Genomic DNA, 19,200 nt, shown 5'->3' with positions numbered 1-19,200 from the left:
TGTTGTTCTAGGATTCCAAAGATATGGAGTGCATGGATGCGGAAGTAAAGGCATACTCCTTATCTTGTCGGTTTAAAAATTGAGGATGGATGTGTTTGGATTTTCTCTAGGATTTAAGATCTTTGTGTGGGAGGCTAGCACAATCCAAAAATCAATAAATTAACTTTCAATATACTAACTTTTATAAACTTATGCTGCAAATCATAAATGCATAAAGCTCAATCTCTAATAGTAAATGTGATATCCTAGAGTGGATAATAAGAGAAATATTTGATGCTATATATGTAATGTGTTTCTTTTAACTATGTTTAACTATGTAGACACATTTTTAAGTAGTGAGAATTATAGGCTCAAAACAAACAATGTATACGTGTTTTAAAGCCCCCTCTGGGTCTAAAGCAAACAATATCCACATAGAAGAGAGTATCACATTATAATAAAATTTGGCTAAGATGTGTTAGCTTTTGAGTTGATTTTTAACTTTCATAGTTGTGTGTGTTACATTTAGAGGAAAGAGATTGCATAACAAGTAACTTGTTCTCTACTTGTAATAATTCTTAATCTAAACATCTTATATTTTGATTTAAGGAAAACAAGACCCAAAAAAAAAAATGAATACGAAAGGAAAAATAAAGATTCAAAGAAAAAATAACAAGCCACAGAAAAGAAAAATAAAATGAGATTCAAAGATTATTAATCTACTTAAAATAAGAATAAAGAATAGAATTCTGGCTTTTATGATGGGAAGTACACAAGGCCAATGTTTTATAAGCATCATTCACCAGTTGAAATCACAGGCCTAGTGCATTATCATTTAAAAAAATTGGTATAGCCATGCTATAGCCACTATTAATAGAAGTCCACAGCCATGACATCACACATTATATTCCATCATGCACTAGTTAGGCACAACACCATTAGGAACCCACTTCTGCAATATCATATTAGCGACACCTAATCATTAATTCAATTACTAAAACTAGGATGATCTTATTGCCCCATGGTTGGGAACAGTTATTCTCATCCATTTATATGCCTATCAACAAAAATAAGTGCAAACAACCTTTCAAGATTGCTGAGTATGTGGATCAAAATTAGAGCATATCATCTGGATGTTAATTTCAGCACTGATACATGGAACAACAGTAAACCATTTTCATCTAATTCATCTAATAATCTTTTGAGAATAAAATTATCAATATAAATCAAAATTTCTTCCAGACCAAGAATTGTGCAGTACATAAATTATAGTAAAAGACTAAAAGCAATGAGACAGTAAACATATTCCTCAGCTCAGAGTTTGATAGCCTAGGGGCCCTTGCAGGGCATACTGTCTTGAGTCCTGACTACCCATTAGAGGTGGCATCCATGGGAACAGTTTCCTGAGCTCCCTGCTTATTGTACTAGGATTTGACTGCTTGTCGTTGATCCCAAACCTTGCTCTTTCTATAGCTTCCATTATATCTTCCCTTGTCACGGATTCACCGCCTGTGCATTTTAAAACAAGATTTTTATTTACAATTTTTCAAGGAACCAAGAGGAAAGAGAGTGTAATGCAATTTTAGAGTTAAGGCAGCAACAAAGATACTCGTGAAGATACTAATGAAACTTGTTATATATGATGATAACATTTGAGGTAATCCTTAGGCTACCATCTGCCAAATGGCATTATGCAACTGAAGACAAATAAATTAACCAACAATATGATCATATAGCATTTTTCAACCTCACCTCTGCGACCAGCAAGTAAAGCAGCTTCATTGACAATGTTTGCAAGGTCAGCACCTACAAAACCTTGGGTGAGAGAAGCAACTAGGTTGCAGATAAGATGTGTGTCTTCTTCCAGAGGAACTTCTCTCAGATGTATAGCCAAGATCTTCCTTCTCCCTTCTTCATCTGGTTCCCCAACAAGTACTTTCCTTGAGAAGCGACCAGGCCGACAGAGAGCTGCATCTAAAGCTTCTGGCCGGTTAGTTGCTGCAATAACAATTACCTTCATGTCCGACTCAAATCCATCCATTTCAGTCAGTAACTACAAAGGCAAAAACAGTTTGGACAATCACCGTCAGGCATGAACTTACACTGGAGAACACTATAACCAACTCAATCAAGTTAGAAATTCATTGGAACTAATCAAAGTCCAGAAATGAATTAGGTAAAGATATTCTGGAAAGCAAGCAAGTCAAGGCTATAAGAACAGCAGCAGATTCACGAAAAATCAATAAAATTCAAGATTAATTTGAGCTGAAGAAGAAGTTCGTAAAGAAAAAATGTGTTGTCATTCCAAAGTTGCTTAGTATAATTCAGGAATTTCAAAGTCATTCCAAAATATTTGTGAAGAAATTAAATTATGCTTCATGGAATAAGATTGTGCACAATTGATGTAAAAAAGGTCTCTTGAAACTAGCAATTTATTCAGAATATTATAAAATTATATATGATGAATGGGAACACTGCAAGAGATGGAACTAAATAAAATAAGAGATTGCCTGGTTTAGTGTTTGGTCACGTTCATCATTGAAGCTTCTTCCACGCTTTCCTCCTACAGCATCAAGTTCATCAATGAATATGATTGATGGTGCACATTTCCTTGCCACATTAAAAAGGTCTCTAACACGAGCTGCCCCTCTTCCAACAAACAACTCCACAAATTCACTGGCAGAAACACTGAAAAACGGTACCCCTGCTTCTCCAGCCACTGCACGAGCTAGTAATGTCTTCCCTGTTCCTGGAGGACCCACAAGCAGCACACCTCTAGGTAACTTTGCTCCTAGTTTGTTGTAATCACTGGCTCCTTGCAGGCATGAAACTATCTACAAATAATGAAGTACATCAGTAAAAATCTAGACATATAAAAAGGAAAAGGAGGTTAAATCAATTTAGTTTGCAACCATGTCAAATGAGACAAGCAAACAATAATTGCCAGGGATCTAAAGCTAAAGCATGCTCATGCAAAACCTATGTTGCACAATATAATGGTGAAAATGGTTAGAAAACTACAGCAATTATATGTCCAATGAAAACTATAAAACAAATAAACTCAAACTAAGAACAGTCATGAAGTAGGTGTTTTAAAACTCTGAGCAATGCACTTTAATTCTAGGCTGGCAATTGGGTTATCAGAATATTCAACTACTTTTTGCATACAATTTCCGTATGGTTAAGTCCCAAAGTGACAAAAATCAGCTATTTCAGTTTAAATGCTCGAAGACCAATGGAATTTCTTTATTTGATAATAACCCTAGAATCTTTAAGCAAAGATGGCCCTTCTTTAACTCAACTTATGCGTCTCAACCAAATCTTTAGGGTAACTATATTCTGTATGACTCAAACTAATGTGCCTTGTGCAACTTCTGGGTCAACTAAGAATTAGTATTATCTACACCTAACAGCATTATGGTCCTCTTAGCAATCTTATCTAATTTGTAAACCATAGCCTTTATCAAGTAATGAACACATACATATAGAACAGGATCCACATGCGCATCATATCATTTAGATGGCATGGTCATATTGTGCTTGATATTTAGGTGTAGAACCTCGGTAGAAGACTAGAAGTAGAGAAAATTTGAAGGATCTGTGTGTTATTGGTTCTGTGAATTTGTCTATAATGCATTGTGATGGCATTTGAGATGCAAGCCCAATGTGATCTTGCCTCCAAGTACAAGTGGAGTTACAAATGATTGAAGTACTATTACTGAACAAGTAATTTTTGTTGTTATTGTTTGTTCCAAGGCAGTTGAATTTAATGAAAGGCAATGCTATTTATGTATTTCCAAAGTCCCTTTCACTTCTTAGGGTGCATAGACATATTTTGATTGATCAAATTTCCTTTTCCTCTTCGCTGTTGCTTGTATACCTTCTTTGTGTATGGGTGAAAACTTGCTCAGCATTCTTTTTTAAATCCACTTATCACTAATCAAACAAAAAATACTTCAATTAAGCAAACCATAACATTAAAATTCTATAACACACAATTAGAGTCCCATAATTGAAATGGAACTTTCATCCAAACAATTTGTTTCCTAGTTCTGAATCCTTTTCAAGAGAAACCTAATATTATGCGGCAACATGTCAACAAGGTAAACAAAGTAAACAAAATATTCAAAGCAACTGTCAACAAAGCAAGTAAGTTACCTCCATAAGCTCCACCTTAGCAGCGTCTACACCCTCAACATCATCAAAACTGACAATCTGACTACTAGGTCGCCGTTTTTTTGCAGGACTATTAGCAGCAGAAAGTTGTCGGTAAAGAAGCCACATCAGAGGAGTTAAAGGAATCCACAAAGATAAAATAGTAATCAAAATACTCCTCATTGACATTAACACCGATTGGGGTGCTGAGCTGTATGCAGTTCCCTTTTCTCTCATCAAACTAAGCAGAAAGTTCTCATCATGGTCTATCTTTCTTGTGGAGTACTGCCACTCAGGGGTAGAAGCTCGGTTTCTTGAGAACTTCCTCAATGCACTTACACCCATTCCTTGGTGGGTTCTTGCAACATTTTGGCTGGAAACTCCATCATCCAAATTCCCATTTGGAACATCCACAGGCACTATTTCTTCAATTGTTTGAGTATTTTTTGGACGTTGAGGGTCCATGTTATAGTATATGCGACGAGATCCCTCCTCAAAGAGAACATTCGTCACTACCCCACTCTGCAGGCTTGTTACTAAATCCGAATATGGAACAATCTTCGGAGATGGCATTGTTGTCAATTTAAGGAACAAATAGCACAGCCCCAGTGCAACAGAAATTGCAGTTGTAAGAGTCACTCTTTTTAGATGCTTACGCAAGAGTGCTCCAAATTCATTTACCATTGATCGAATGGAATCCCTTTTCAGTCTACTAGATAACAACCGCAGCCTGGGTCGCAATCTTAACCAAAACCGCTTATGTAAATCCCTATTCTCTCTTTTTCCCAAAGGGGCATGCTTATTTCCACAGTTTTCAATGGTGAGTAACCTAATCCTATTGTTACGCAACAACCCATGTTGAGATTTACGATAGTTACGGATCCCCAGTGCAGGAAAAGAAATTGAACTACAGCATGGGACAGAGAACGAACAACATAGATTTCTATATCTCCCCAAAGGATTGTTCTTTTGAGTAATCAAAAACCCATCATTGGAACCAACGGAAAAGGAAGCCATTTTGAAGAACTATAATGAATAGTCCATGAAATCTATTACAACCCACCAAATACCTTACCGCAATGGTTGTTTTTCTTCAATAACAACCAACAGAACTGCGATTTAGAGCCATGAAATTGAACAGATGTTAATGAGCTATAAAGAAAGTACCTGGTTTCTGCAGTTGGTGTGCAGATGAAGACGAGGACGGTAAGGTTTTAATTTGCGGAAGATTTTTAATCTGCTTCTCAGGGCTCATATCCACAAATTAAGCCCATGGATATGGATGCCTCACACCCCCAAGGATGTAATGGCAGAAAAATCTTATTAAGCTGGGCGGTTTTCGTATTTTCCAGTTTTGGCCCCAACAGCTTTGGAAAATATCTTTTCCTTACCAACAAATGGTCACGCCTTTCTACTTTTAGACATTTATGAGATCGGCCTTGGACGCGAAGCTTCGGCCAAAACCCAAAAATGGGTCTTTTCGAGAAAGATTTTCTCAAAAAATAATTTTTCAAAATCCTTTTTGTTACAAAGTTAAAGTAAAAATTAAAAAAATAAGATAAGAATAAAATTAAAATATCGATGAATATATTAATATTTCGATTTTACAAATATATCGATCCATATTTTTATAGTTAAAGTCAAAAACAAAAAATTATCTCAAACTAGACCTAATATTGTAAATTCCATTGTTATGTTGGACATAACATTAACCGATGCATAGGGCTTGGGTATTTTGTTCAAGACTTTATTGAGAAGGGTAAGATCAAATTTGATAGGAATTCTATCCGATCTTCAACATCCGTCTTTGTTCCATCAAACCTCTCTCTAAACATGGTTCACGAACCCACTTCCTGATCATATTTAGAGAGAGGGCAAAGTTATTTAGGGCCAAACATCTTCAAGCATGCCAAAGGATGATATGTGCTTGATAAGGATGGAGTAGCACGTAGGAAAAAAAATGTTACAAAGTGATAATTATTGGTGCAAACCATTATGTGATATTAAAATTTTTATTCTTTAATGATGAAGCTGAAAAATTAAATTTGTAACAGTAACGTATCAATCACTGGAGTGGCTGCTGCAACTGGGCTTTCTTGCAAATGGGCCTATGCAAATGGGCCGAAAATGACTAGCCTTGACCGGGGTCCGAAGACTGAATTGGAGTAGCTTGTGGTCCTGACCATCAAGGAACCGTTTTGTCAATTTGTGAATTGACTCCATTGATCTGTTCCCAAATACTATTAAACGTCGCCGTTTTATCTGCCCGTTCGCGTACACGCACTGCTCCGCCAGCAGGCCCAAAGCGCTTTCACAATTCCTTCATTTTCTCTAGAAAATCTCGATCATCACTGAACTCCAAGCTATCATGCGCTTCTAGTACGGTACACAGGCATAGTTCGTTTCGGAGAAGAGCCCACATCCTCTTCTTCTTCCGGTGTTTATATTTATATATATAAATCAGAAAAGAAGAGAAAAACCTTCAGTTTCAGACCCAAATTCTTCTGAACCAGGTTGGTTTTTCTCAATTCCTTGGCTAATGCATAATTATAGAATCAGCCCCTTTGATATTTTTTGAAAAAAATTCATGGGTTATGAACCTTTTTCTCCAACATTTTCATGTTTCACTGCCAAATTCTAGATGCCGTCTTCTTTGTTTCGGATTGCAGATATTGTGAGTAGTTATACCGTTCCCCTTTTGTCCTGTCCAGTAAAAATTTCCCCTCTCATCGCGTGACCTAGTTGGGGTTTTGGATTACATGGCAATGATTAGTTTGGAATTATGCTTCATATGGGTTCTCCTGTGAAGGATATCCATTGTGTTGTCTTGTTGTAGCATAAACACAGCATGCTCCTTCGCGGCCTTTGTAATATTCTCCTTAGCTTGTCTTTTGTTTCCTGGATTTTACTTCCTTTGTGGTCAATGGGATTCATGAATTTGTTATTGTATTTATTATTACTTTTAACAGCTACAACATTTCTCTGTTTTTCAATTCATTGACTCATAGAAGTTGTCGAAACTTGATTGGATCAGTTATGCAATTCACTACTTTCATCATTGGGAAATTGTCTTTTGACTAATTAAGCTTTTTTCCGAAATTTCATTGGGTGTTATTCCCTTAGGTTATCTGATGGTTGAACTGGTTGATAGGGGGAGACATCAAGGAAAACTGTGTCATGTCATATGAGTTTTGGGTTGCAGAAGCTTGTTGGAGATAGTGGGATGGAAAGGAAAAGAATAGACGACTATGAACCAGGACCAATTCCATCTCCTAAACCACTGGACAGATTTGGATTTATAAAGCAAGAATTTAATACATCTCCTGAAGGGTTAAGCAAGAGTAGGACAGCAAATGACCATGAGCGGTATGCTTTCTTTCATTGCTTTTTTAGTCAATTGAACATTGCAGCTTGAATGAGCATTGTCCAAGAAGCTTCCTGTAGTGTGATGTATTCTGAATTGCACACTGCATGTGCTTATGTTCAGTAGATTTTTTCGTTTACTTGCTTTCATTCTAATGCTGTTAAAAGGATTACTTGATTAAAATTTTATGCAAAGTGAATCCACTTTGTACCTTTAATAATCAGATCTGATCCTAACCACTTTTATATTTTTAATATTTTATGATTATGAAAACTTCGTTATTTTGTGATCATGTTTCTAGATTTCATCATTACCAGGCATAGTAAAGAATTTTCTTTTTGTCAAAGCTCAATCTACGTCTTTATGTCTATTTTCTCTGTTGGTGATTTCTGCTTGAGGTTTAGATGTTATATTTTTCATCTAATTTTGAAGAATGAATTAGGCAATTAATTGGTAGATAGTTATATCAGTGGATAGAATATTATTCTTGTATTATTGCTACAAAAACTTGGGTTAAACTTACTTGATCAAGTATGTTATGTATAGAAACTTAGCAATGCAGCAAATGAAATCAGATCTGCTGTCCATCTGCTGCAATAAGTGTAATATACACTTTCAAACAAATTTCCAGCAATTAATAACAGAAAATAGTTGAGAGATTTTGATATAATTGAAGCTAGGTTACAATAGATTGAATTTTTGGGTGTAAAAGACCAAATTCTGAATTTTGTGATTAGGTTAGAATAAAATGTTTACATGCTTGCTTCCTTAAAGAGTGGTTATCCTAGGGTTACAGTTACCCCCACAGTCTCTTTCCTCTATCACTCTTAAAGCCTTATAATCCTAGCTCTTTATACTAAAAAAAAGTTGCATGATTACCATAAGTTCATTTCAAAAAACTAGGATCCATATATATTGTATAAAAACTAATATACAACATAAGAAAGAAAGGAAAAGAAAGGGTTAATTTAAATGCTCAAACTCCATGCTAGTGAACCAAGTTGACTAGCGGACCTGTTTGGTCTTGATATCTTAGATGTTCTTTTTTTTTTTTTTTTGATAGACAAAGAGAGATATCTTAGATGTTCTTTCATCATTCAGGAGCTGAAGCATAAATCTTTTGAGGTTAAGCACCAGCTAAAGGGTCATGTAGAGGTCTTAGTTGTTGCAGGATGTTTTGTTGGTACATTATGCTATGTATTTTAAAGTTGAAAATGTTGTTGCAAACATTCTGTCCTTGGACTTTTCTAGATTGTGTCGTAGTCTCCATTGAAGACTCAAGGTTGTTGAGCAATCAACTGGAATGACATGATAAGTATAGCGGGAATGATTTATTTAAGGCTTATAGTGGATTGAAAGTTTTTAACTTGTGCAAAAATGTTTTAAAAACTCCTTAAGTGCTCAAGAGCTAAGGAGAGTACTCAAGCGCTTCAAGGGCACTTAAGTATTCACAACAAAGATATCAATCTCCACAATTTCATTATTTCCATATTTTAATAATTTTTTTTTTTGGAAATTCAAGTCTAAGTCCACTAATTATTTGTATCCTATAAATACCATGCTAAAAATGGTTGAGTTTTTGATGCACTTTTTGGAAAAACTTAATTTGCCTAAAAATCTAATTTGTCCTCCAGTATCCAAACTCTTAAAAACATTTGTCTTTGCATTCATTGGGTTGAGAAGGAAATCTACATCCCCTCAGGTGCTAAGGTAAGATCCACTGGGAGCGGACGTGGTACCATGTTGCGGATGTGAGGTTTAGTGTAAATGTTGGGGAGTAAGACCTAGGGATAGCTTTTTCTAGATAAATTTGTGTACTATTCTTTTGAATAGTTGATTTGTAATTAGAGGTCTCTGACTCCATGGTTTTTACATCTGTGTAGTCTCTAGGAGATTGTTTTGGTGGTTTTCCATGAAAAAATTCTTTGTGCCTTGTGCTTTGATTATTCTTTCCTCTTCTTTATATCAAAGGAGAAAGTTAAATAACTAAAAATAATTAATTTTTGGCCTAAAAAGTTTCAAGCATCTATTTTCACCCCCCTCTAGTTGTTCCTTTAACAAGATCTTTAAACTTTCATGTTTCAACAAAAACTACCACAAGTCATTGTGAGTAAAAATTGAAAAAAAAAATTACTATTTGTGCTTGGATTACTTCTAGTTGAAATTTTTTATATTATTTACACAGTTCAGCCTTGTGATTACTTAAATTGGGAACGATTTCATCAACCCCATAAAATTGAAGGCCTGTAGTTCCTTAGGAATTGGACAATTAGATGTTTGCTAAGCTTCTTCAAACTCAACATAGTTTTAAACATCTATTCTTGCTCTTGATGGCTTCCGGAAATACGTACAACATTGAACTTATATTTGGCAATGGCCATATAAGCACCCTCTGTGAAAACATTGCATGGCCTCTTTTATTGGGCTGGTCACTATTAGTCTTCAATTAGCTTTGGTAACCTGCTTAGTGTATGCTTTATTCCATCATTTTTGGATCTTTATCATGCTTTATTATAAATGTCTTGCCACGTCTTTTAAGTGGTCTTTTTAAAAATAACACAACATGGATCTATGAGGACAATAACCCCATAATGTGCATATACCTCATATCAAATTATAGCAATAAAAGTTACTAAAATCTTAACTATTTGGAGTTGGTTATACATCAACTCTTTCCATTCGGATGGCCATTTCATCTATTAAATCAAAGGCTATAATGTCTATCTCACTGCCTTGTCTCAGGTTCCTTTTTGTTTTCAACTTGTCCTCATAGCATTTGAACTTGAATCAAATAACTTCATTGTGAATGAGCCAATTATCAATAAAACGAATTATAGGAAATTGATTACTAGCTCTTTCATTTTCTTTTTTGGTCAGGGCTCCATGTAAATAATTGATAACTATATGTTGTGTCACAAATAAGCTGGTTGCAGTGGGACATTGGCTCTCTTAACCAATTTAGACTCTATTGTTCTCCATTGGTTCCCATTGTTTTTCTGCCTGAAGTTTCATTTACCATAAGGAAAAAGAATGGTAAATAATATAGTACGAACTAATAAATATGTTCACACGTTCTCTGTAAGCATTTTTTTTTAGTCTCTCTTTTGGTGTACGAAAAATTGGAACCAAGTGAGATAATTAGTCTCTAGCTTTCTTGAGACAATCTGTTTTTCCATTGCTTCAATGCAGAACTATGAGATTTAATATGTCATGGTTTGGAATTAAATATTTGTTGTGCTCCAAAATGATCTTTCCTGTCATTCTCTTTATTTTTAATATGGAAGGCTTGTAATTTAAGCAGTATCTGTTTTCTCAAGTAGTGATTTTCTGTGATTGTCTATGTGTACAGTTGTGTGTATTATATGTGTATGCGCAGGTATGGATGCCAATGAAAATACTTTGAGGGGTGTTTGGTTTTGCAAAATTGAGTTTTTTTGGCTGTGTTTGTGTATGTTTTTCTCTTGCTATAAGCATTACCGGATATTTTACTACAAGACATAAGGTCCTTTTTCAGGGAGGAAAGACGGGTTAGAAAATGGAGGAAAATGATTGGAATTGGAGGGAGTGATTGGAAGCATTACGTTAGGAGGAAACCTAATGTGGTTAAAAGACGTATAAGAAAAGGAATTCCTGATTGTTTAAGGGGACTTGTTTGGCAGTTGATCTCAGGAAGTCGTGACCTCTTGCTGATGAACCCTGGAGTTTATGAGGTATACCTTTTTCTTATTTTCTCATTTCAAAAGGTAACCTTGGTTAGATTTTTCTAGATTTTTTTTATATGCTATATTTATTGCTTTATTTATCTTCATTGGTTACAAGTTTGAATGCAAGTTCCATGAAGAAAGATCTATTTCCACCCACCTTTCTCTCTCTCTCTCTCAACACACACACACACACACACATATAGGAGGAGATGTAAACTGATTATGAGTCTATGATACAGAAGCTCGGCCTCATGCTATAAGTAGTAAGCTTTTGTTTCAATTCGAATTTCAGTTATTGTTATTGATTGATTTGATGCATATGAATACTACTTTGGCATGTTTTTGTTTTGTTTTTCTTTGTACATGAAATAGACTCTTACCTCTTTGTTAATGTGCTGGAACTGTTGTTGTCACTATAAATTAGCTTTTAAGGCAAAGCCATTGTTCTTGGAAGTACCTGAAGCTTAAGGCATAGGTTAGGATCCAAGCATTTACTGGTCAGCCAGTTGGATGTCATGCCAAATCTAAACTGTACTTGAGAGCCAAGTGGAACTTAATCTTGCTAATTCTTGTTCTATCATATGATATATTTGCTGAACTCTTCTCCTTGGTCATATATAATGGCAAAGAAGGGGCAGACTGGATAACTAGTTGGCAGTATCGTTCCCATTCTGGTTCCTTATTACTAGCTTACAAGTTTGATGAAGTTGCCTGTATTATAAATATCTGACATAGGCTTCAAGTTAATCAGTTTGAGCTTCCTGTTGATTAATGAATTTGATGCTTCTGGTGGTTTTAATGAAATATTTTACTGCATAGCTAATGCAAGAACTAACTTCATGTCTGAACTTTTAACACCTCCACCAACAGTGGTGGCTCAATTTAGAAGATAAATATGGGTATTCAAACTAGATGATTGACCTCTAACATGCAAGTTTCATTCTCTTATTAACTGATATTTGTATTGGATAATGACAATAAGCCAAAGGAACTAAATGAAGTAGAGGTATTGAGTCTACTTTTGTGATTCTTTACTTATTATGCAATCAAATGACTTAAATGCCCCTCAAGTGTATTAAAAAATCATTAGTTCAGAGTTTTGGTTATGTGACAACCAATAACTGAAGTTGCCAGTATGCTTCCATCATTGAGAGTTCTAGTCTTAGTGCCTGTTTATTTATTTTCTTTCTTTGGTTGAAGTGCAAAAGCCCCTACTTTCTTTTGATTGTTGAGTTGTGGCAGTCTAGTTGGCGTAGGGAGGAACCCTTATGCATGTGTTTCCCACTTTGTATGCCTTTTCTTTGGCTAAAGAGGCCTAGGAAGCAGATGTATGGGAAGAGCAAGGAGAGGAAGAACATTAGAATCTGTGTTTTGCTAGACAACTGAACAAGTGGGAGATGGAAAGTGTGGAGTCTTTTTTCTTCAGGTTGCAAGGGGAAATTGTGAAGAGGGGAGAGAAGGACAGGATGGTGTGGATGGGTTCAAGGAATGATTTCATTTTGGTCAAATATCTTTATTTTATGCTGAAGTTGAGGTGCTCATTCCTTTCCTAGAGGGCATTTGTCTAAAGTGAATTTTTTTGCTTGGGGAGCTTGTTGGAGAAAGGCATTAACTTTACATCAACTTCAAAGGAGAGGATGGCCTTTGACAGACAAATGTTACCCTTCTAAAAGTGGGGTGGAATGTATTGATCACATCCTTCTTCATTGCATTAAAGCTAGGGAGTTATGGCACTTGCAATTTTCTTTATTTGGAGTCATTTGAGTCCATCCTCTTTCAGTTAGGGGACACTCGTAGATTGGCATGGCGCCTTCATGCAGTAGAAGGTTTGGGGAGCTGCCCCTTTGTGTATTTTTTGAACTTTGTGGAAGGAAAGTAACTGAAAAGTCTTTGAAAATGAGGAGCAATTGGCTATTGAAGAGTTCTTTTGTTAAAAGTTTGTTGACATGGGTTAGGATGTACATAGCAAAAGGATCAATGCCTTTAATTGATTTTGTAGATTAGGTGGGATATAGATGAGGGAGGGAGCAATTTTTTGTTTTTTTCCTCTTCCTGGCTATGCCTTTTATTATCTTTTATATACAACCCATGTGCCTTGGATAGCTCTTCTTATTGATATATATCTTCTCTTTGCTTATCAAAAAAATGTTGGGTGTAGCTTGAATTGATGATACAGGTGGACTACAATACTGGTTAACTTGTATGATGAAAACTGATATTTTTCGTAGATTTCTGATGATCCTTTGATATTTGAAGTTCCTTTCAGATAGATTCTCTTCATATTCTTATTGTGCTGATGAAAAATGTACTTGTCCAGCAACTGGTAATATACGAGACATCTGCTTCAGAATTGGATATAATTCGAGATATTTCTCGTACCTTCCCATCACATGTTTTCTTCCAGCAGAGACATGGACCTGGTCAAAGGTCCCTCTACAATGTTTTGAAGGCATACTCTGTGTATGACAGAGATGTTGGATATGTTCAGGTTTGGATCTCATGTATCTCATCACTCTTCTATTTACTGTTTGTAGGATACTGAATGACATTGGATTGGTATCATTTGAAATGCAGGGAATGGGATTTTTAGCTGGCTTACTGCTTCTTTATATGAGTGAAGAAGATGCATTCTGGTTGATGGTTGCATTACTTAAAGGAGCTGTTCATGCTCCAATGGAAGGATTATATTTGGTAAACTTTCTTTCTTCAGATAAAAATTTTTGGTAATCTTTATTTTTTGACTTTCGAGGAATTTTGATCTCACTCTAGAAGATGAGAAGCTTAACTTGTCAGATGTAAGTGACTAACGTTAGGAAACTAATAGAGCTTGGATAGTAGAATGACTTAGGCTTCCTGTCAGCTTAGACAGCATGAGATATTTTTTTTTTTTGAGAAAATTTTTCTATGGTTTCTGAAAGATAAAAACTCCCAATATAGTGTAATGGTTAAAACAGCTCATGTGTTTAAACCAAATGGCTGGGATAAGGCTTTGTTGATGTGAGTTGAGTTGAATTTAGTGTTTTGGAAGAGTGTGGAAGGAAGGATTGTTGTCTGAAGATCTTCTGTACCTCCCCACCTACAATTACTGGGAAAGCCCAATGCCACTCCTTGGGAACAATGGAGCTTCATATGACCTCTCTAGTCCAGGTGCTGTAGTGTGCATCTCCATGACATGTCTATTCACTGTACCTCTCTGCTATAAATTCTTTAACCAATCATAACCCTTAAGCATGGAAGTGTGGCCTTTGGCTTTTGGCTTCTTGTGTTCAGTTACATTCCACGATACTAATTTTTGTATTAATAGAAAGAGTGCACATGCTCTGTGTGGATTTAATTCTAGGATGACAAGAAGTTAACTGAGATTGGGGTTTATTAAATTTGTAGGGGAAGATCAGTTACAAATGTGGTAGGTGATTACATTTATATACTTCATCAAAGTGAGGCCAAACAATGGATAGGATTTCAAGTCAATTGCTTCCGTAATATTCTAGTAGGTATAGATTTATGGTTAATATCTTAGCATGATTGGTGGATGATAGGATATTCAATAATATATACCAAAAATTATGAATCATTTTATTTATTGTTTGGTTTTGGATGGGATTTCATATGTACAACAAAATTAGAAAATAAATGTGACTGCATGTTCCAAGTCACTGCAGTTCCATTATAAGAAATGGACCAGTAAGACCCTGTTGCAGTTTTATTTTTCTGTTTTCTAGGACCTGCAAGGCTCTGTTATACCCCATAGACATCTATTGACTTCTTCTGCCCAAATCAAAAGTTTTTTGTTTTTTTTTTTTTTTTTTTTTTGCCAACATTAATGGAAAATTTAGTCAACAACCTTAGTGAGAGGATCATACCATGAAGAACTTGGATCGAGTTTAGATTAGATTCCCCCCAATATTGTCTATTTCATCTCAAAACCCAAACTTAGACTGTAAATTGAAGTTGTCAGATTAGACAAAACCTATGTCACCTAACTTGATGATTTACTTTTGAGAATGCTTCTCCTGGAATCATAAGTCATATTTTGACATTTCCTCATGCTTCCCTAGTATCCTTAAAAGTGATAAGATAAAAACTTCAACAGGAGTGATTCATTAAATGCAGGTTACCATATTTATCATAAATACAAACTGATTTTTTCTTTTTCTTATTCTTATTATAATTTTACTGTATTGATTACATTATGAAAACTTATGCTAGTGTTGTATTTTGTGTGTTAAATGCTTATAATTCAAATATATAGTTCTTGGTTTTTGTGAGCAACATTAGTTCAAGTCATTAGTATGTTGTCTTTGCAATTGGGAGAATTTATGAAGATTCTAAATTTCTTGTCTTTAAGCTGTTAAGGACTTTTTCTTGGAAGCCACCTTGACAGCAATCTTAGTAGAGTTCCTTCCCTGACTTTGTGGGTGCTTTAAGTTTTCTGAGGTTTAGAATAAGCACTGGACTGGCCATAAGTTCATCATTATGTGAAGCAACTCTAACTTGTCGTCTGTTTGTGATGATAGCAGAACACATTCCAGTTCTCTAAATATTATTATTCATGCTTGTGGAGTAGGTGGGCTTGCCTCTGGTACAGCAATACCTTTTTCAGTTTGAAAACTTGGTGAGGGAGCAGTTGCCAAGGCTGGGAGAACATTTTACTCAAGAAGTGATAAGCCCTAGCATGTATGCAAGTCAGTGGTTCATAACTGTTTTCTCATACTCTTTCCCATTCCATTTGGCTCTTCGAATTTGGGATGTCTTTCTTTATGAGGTTAGTGGTCTAAAAGCTCATTAAATTCTCCAATAGGCACCATTATTTTGTTTTAGGAACATTTTTATTCCTTGGGCAGGGTGTTAAAATCGTTTTCCAAGTTGGTCTGGCCCTACTGAAATATTGCCATGATGACTTAGTGAGTATCCCTGGTCCTTGTTTCCTTTAGATCCAAATAATTAGTACTTTTTATGCTTATTAAATGAATATATTTATCTGATCAGACAAAACTACCTTTTGAGAAACTCATACATGCTTTGCGTAACTTCCCTGAGGATGCAATGAATCCAGATACACTATTACCGATGGCCTACTCAATCAAGGTTCTCTCTCTCTTCCTCTACCTCTTTTCTCTTGTGCTAGCGCCATTAAAGTTATTGATAGTTGATATTAAATGCTAAATTATTTGTTGCTTTTATTCCTTCCAATGAATGTTTCATTTGCTTTTCAAATTTAGGAACATTTTACGAAGAAATGATTATTTCATGGGACTCAACCATGAGAATCACTTCCAAAAAACTTGGCATCTATAAAAGAAAATTTTGCTAATTACACTTTCAAATTTTTTACTAATTTGACTCATGTGCACTGAACTGCAAAACAAACATACTAATTTATTGGAATTGCTACTGTTTGTATTTTCTGTTGCACAAAATGTTTACATCAGGTGAAATGGGCAAATATTTGAGTTCCAACTGAACTGATGAGAAATTTAGTTGGAATATTCATAGTAGAGTTTATGTTCTATTGACCAGAATGATGTTACTTTCATTTGAAAGGATTGCTGTATGTTTCCATTTTTTGGAAATTGCATGGGAATCTTGTCCTTTCACACTCTTTCAGAATTTACTTGTGTAAAAATATTACTAAAAGATCTTGATAATCTTCTTGATGCAAATTGTTAATTTATTTCGAACACAAATTATTACTTACATTTTATGATAATCATGGGTGAGTCGTGTTTGTATGGACTAATTGTCCTTATCAGCTAATAAACATCAAATAACTTCTTGGTAGAAAAGTGAGCTCGAGTGTGTAGCAAAAAAACTTAGAGACTGCATAACCTACTTTCAGCTGGAACATGTAAAGAATAGCTTAAGTACCAAGGCACCTAGTCCCTAAATTACACATGTATTTTGACTTGTACAAAAATGTCCATGGTGCTTTAGACCAAATTATACACACTATTTTATAATTTTTTTTATAGGCAATAAAAGATGTATATATGTGGCAAGAAAAATTACATCAAAGTAGACAAGACCTATACAACGGGCACAAAAAGGCAAAGCTATTCAAGAGAGAACACAAAAAAACAGCTCTCTCTCTCTCTCTCTCAATCAGACACTAACCAATTAACAAAATCAATCAAAGGCACCGAGCCTTCCTTTATGCAAATCCTCACCCATGCTAAGAGATTACTATGGAATAAACATTTCACCCACTTCAAAAGCAACTGTATTAATGGGAAAGTCTCATTCCTTCCTAATAGCTTTCCAAACACCAACCTCATACCCCTCTCACATCCTAAGAACACCAACCCCCTTCTTCCTTCCCATACTTCCCCTCTATAACCTGTTTACAAAAAACATCCCCTTCAAAAGTGAATCTCCAACTTCACTTACCAAGAAGGGCCCAATTAAGGGATGATAGACTTCTAATGACCAAACCCACCTTCCTCCTATCCATGTGATCAGTAGCTCATTTAACTAAATGAAGCTTACTCTTCAAAGCCCCTCTTTCCCATAAAAAGTCCCTTTGAATCTTCTCTAGTCTCAACCTCACTTTCTAGGGATAGCAAACAAGGTGTTGTAGTAGATAGGCATTTTGAATTAAGTGCGTTGAATCAACGTGAGTCTTCCCCCTTCAGAATTATACTGCCTCTTCAACATAGACAACCTTCTACAAAACCTCTCCACTACCCCATTCCAAACTGAACTAGGTCTTAACGGAGCACCCAAAGGCAAACCTAAGTAGGTAGATGGAAACTCTCCCACCTTGCAATCCAACTCCAAAGCCAATTCCATCACACGCCTAGTTTATTTTCAGGCCTGAGGTTGTTTCATACCACATGAGAAGCCAACTCAAATGAACCATTCGATCTTGAGAATCCTTGCAAAAAAACAAAGTATTGTTTGCAAACAAAAGGTGGAACACCTTCATACCCTCACTTTCCTTCCCCCTCTCTTTAAAACCCGACAAAAAACCGCCCTCCCCATCCAAGAGGCAAATCAACACTTCCATGGCCAGTACAAATAAATACAGAGTGAGAGAGGGTCCCCTTGTCTCAAACCCTAGAGCTTTGGGAAAAAAAAATCGGATGAAGTACCTTTAACAAGCATTGAGAATCTTGTTGTGGATATGTACCATTTAATCCAATCCAATTCAGTCCTAACCAAACCCTATCTTTTTAAGAATAGCAAGCAAAAAAGCCAAGTTAACATGGTCATATGTCTTTTCAATGTTAAGTTTACAAATTGCTCCACTAGAACCACTCTTTAGCTTAGGGTCAATGGCCTCATTTGCTAGAAGGGCACATCTACATTCAGTCTCATACACCTCTTATGATTGACATTCCTAGATTCAGGCTCTCCTTTCACTATCTATATACTTTGGTCTCAACTACCTTTGTTATGCCAATTCCATCTCTTCTAGCCATATCTCCTGTGTGCATAAGCTGTACATTTCATGGGAAGCAAGATTCCTCATCAGTAATTTATTAATGATTTTGATTCACAATTCATATGTATACGTTTTGGTTAATAAATTAGGTGTCTAAGCGACTAGAGGAGCTGAAGTTGGAGTATGAGAAGCAAAATGGAAAGCAAGCTCAGTCTGGAGAATCTAGTGGAAAGCAGAAATAGCTGCAGCAAAGATGCCTCTCAACCGGAAAGACTTAAGCAGAGAAGTCTGAGCCATATGCTGATTCTTTTATTCTTTTGCCATGTTTGTCTGTATTGCTCGAGGAAAATGTACATCGAAGAAACACTTCCATGGATTTATGCTTAAAAGTATCATGTGCCATGCAAAATTCCATTTTGTATGCTGAAATCTTTTTGTCAGACAAGGTGAAAGTGGTGGAAAGTGTTGTTATCTACTCATCTTCTCTATGCATTATGTGTAGAGGCTGTAGGTGCTGTACTGAGTGTGAGTGGTAAGTGGTTCCAAATATTCTACAACTTTTTTTATTATTACCATCCAACAAAATACAGCCACCTGTTTCAGCCCTTGTTTAT

General features: G+C 35.7%; 2 protein-coding genes across 3 annotated transcripts; one reads left to right on the top strand and one right to left on the bottom strand.

The window, feature by feature from the left end:
* Window positions 1-1,084: 1,084 nt before the first annotated feature.
* Window positions 1,085-5,432, bottom strand: LOC117930988 (probable inactive ATP-dependent zinc metalloprotease FTSHI 3, chloroplastic). Its single transcript, XM_034851825.1, has 4 exons — window positions 4,138-5,432; window positions 2,490-2,813; window positions 1,732-2,032; window positions 1,085-1,488 (listed from the first exon to the last, which is right to left on the bottom strand). Exons 1-4 carry the CDS (start codon window positions 5,149-5,151, stop codon window positions 1,289-1,291), a joined length of 1,839 nt encoding a protein of 612 aa, XP_034707716.1. The 5' UTR covers window positions 5,152-5,432; the 3' UTR covers window positions 1,085-1,288.
* A 972-nt stretch (window positions 5,433-6,404) lies between these two features.
* LOC117931037 (EVI5-like protein) lies at window positions 6,405-19,191 on the top strand. 2 transcript variants are annotated; one of them, XM_034851884.1, is made up of 9 exons: window positions 6,405-6,647; window positions 7,286-7,500; window positions 11,013-11,208; window positions 13,520-13,690; window positions 13,777-13,893; window positions 15,770-15,967; window positions 16,047-16,106; window positions 16,192-16,290; window positions 18,736-19,191. In XM_034851884.1, the coding sequence occupies exons 2-9, from the start codon at window positions 7,319-7,321 to the stop codon at window positions 18,826-18,828; spliced, it is 1,116 nt and encodes a 371-aa protein (XP_034707775.1). In that variant the 5' UTR covers window positions 6,405-6,647; window positions 7,286-7,318; the 3' UTR covers window positions 18,829-19,191. The 2 variants fall into 2 exon arrangements, with proteins under 2 accessions (XP_034707775.1, XP_034707774.1); XM_034851883.1 differs by having other exon boundaries at window positions 7,258-7,500.
* The last annotated feature ends 9 nt before the right edge of the window (window positions 19,192-19,200 follow it).

This window comes from Vitis riparia, chromosome 14, assembly GCF_004353265.1.
Source record: "Vitis riparia cultivar Riparia Gloire de Montpellier isolate 1030 chromosome 14, EGFV_Vit.rip_1.0, whole genome shotgun sequence".
Taxonomy (NCBI): Eukaryota; Viridiplantae; Streptophyta; class Magnoliopsida; order Vitales; family Vitaceae; genus Vitis; species Vitis riparia.
The sequence above is the reverse complement of the archived record's forward strand: the minus strand, read 5'-3'. Positions and strand labels throughout refer to the sequence as shown.

What these genes read in the sequence shown, in the direction of transcription:
- LOC117930988 (XM_034851825.1), bottom strand. Translation starts at nt 5,151, where the DNA reads ATGGCTTCCTTTTCCGTTGGTTCCAATGATGGGTTTTTGATTACTCAA. An exon ending in GTGACCAAACACTAAACCAG is followed by an intron (nt 2,033 to 2,489) that starts GCAATCTCTTAT and finishes TTGCCTTTGTAG; the next exon opens with TTACTGACTGAAATGGATGG. An exon ending in TTTACTTGCTGGTCGCAGAG is followed by an intron (nt 1,489 to 1,731) that starts GTGAGGTTGAAA and finishes TAAAATGCACAG; the next exon opens with GCGGTGAATCCGTGACAAGG.
- LOC117931037 (XM_034851884.1), top strand. Translation starts at nt 7,319, where the DNA reads ATGAGTTTTGGGTTGCAGAAGCTTGTTGGAGATAGTGGGATGGAAAGG. An exon ending in TGAACCCTGGAGTTTATGAG is followed by an intron (nt 11,209 to 13,519) that starts GTATACCTTTTT and finishes GTACTTGTCCAG; the next exon opens with CAACTGGTAATATACGAGAC. An exon ending in CAATGGAAGGATTATATTTG is followed by an intron (nt 13,894 to 15,769) that starts GTAAACTTTCTT and finishes CTTGTGGAGTAG; the next exon opens with GTGGGCTTGCCTCTGGTACA.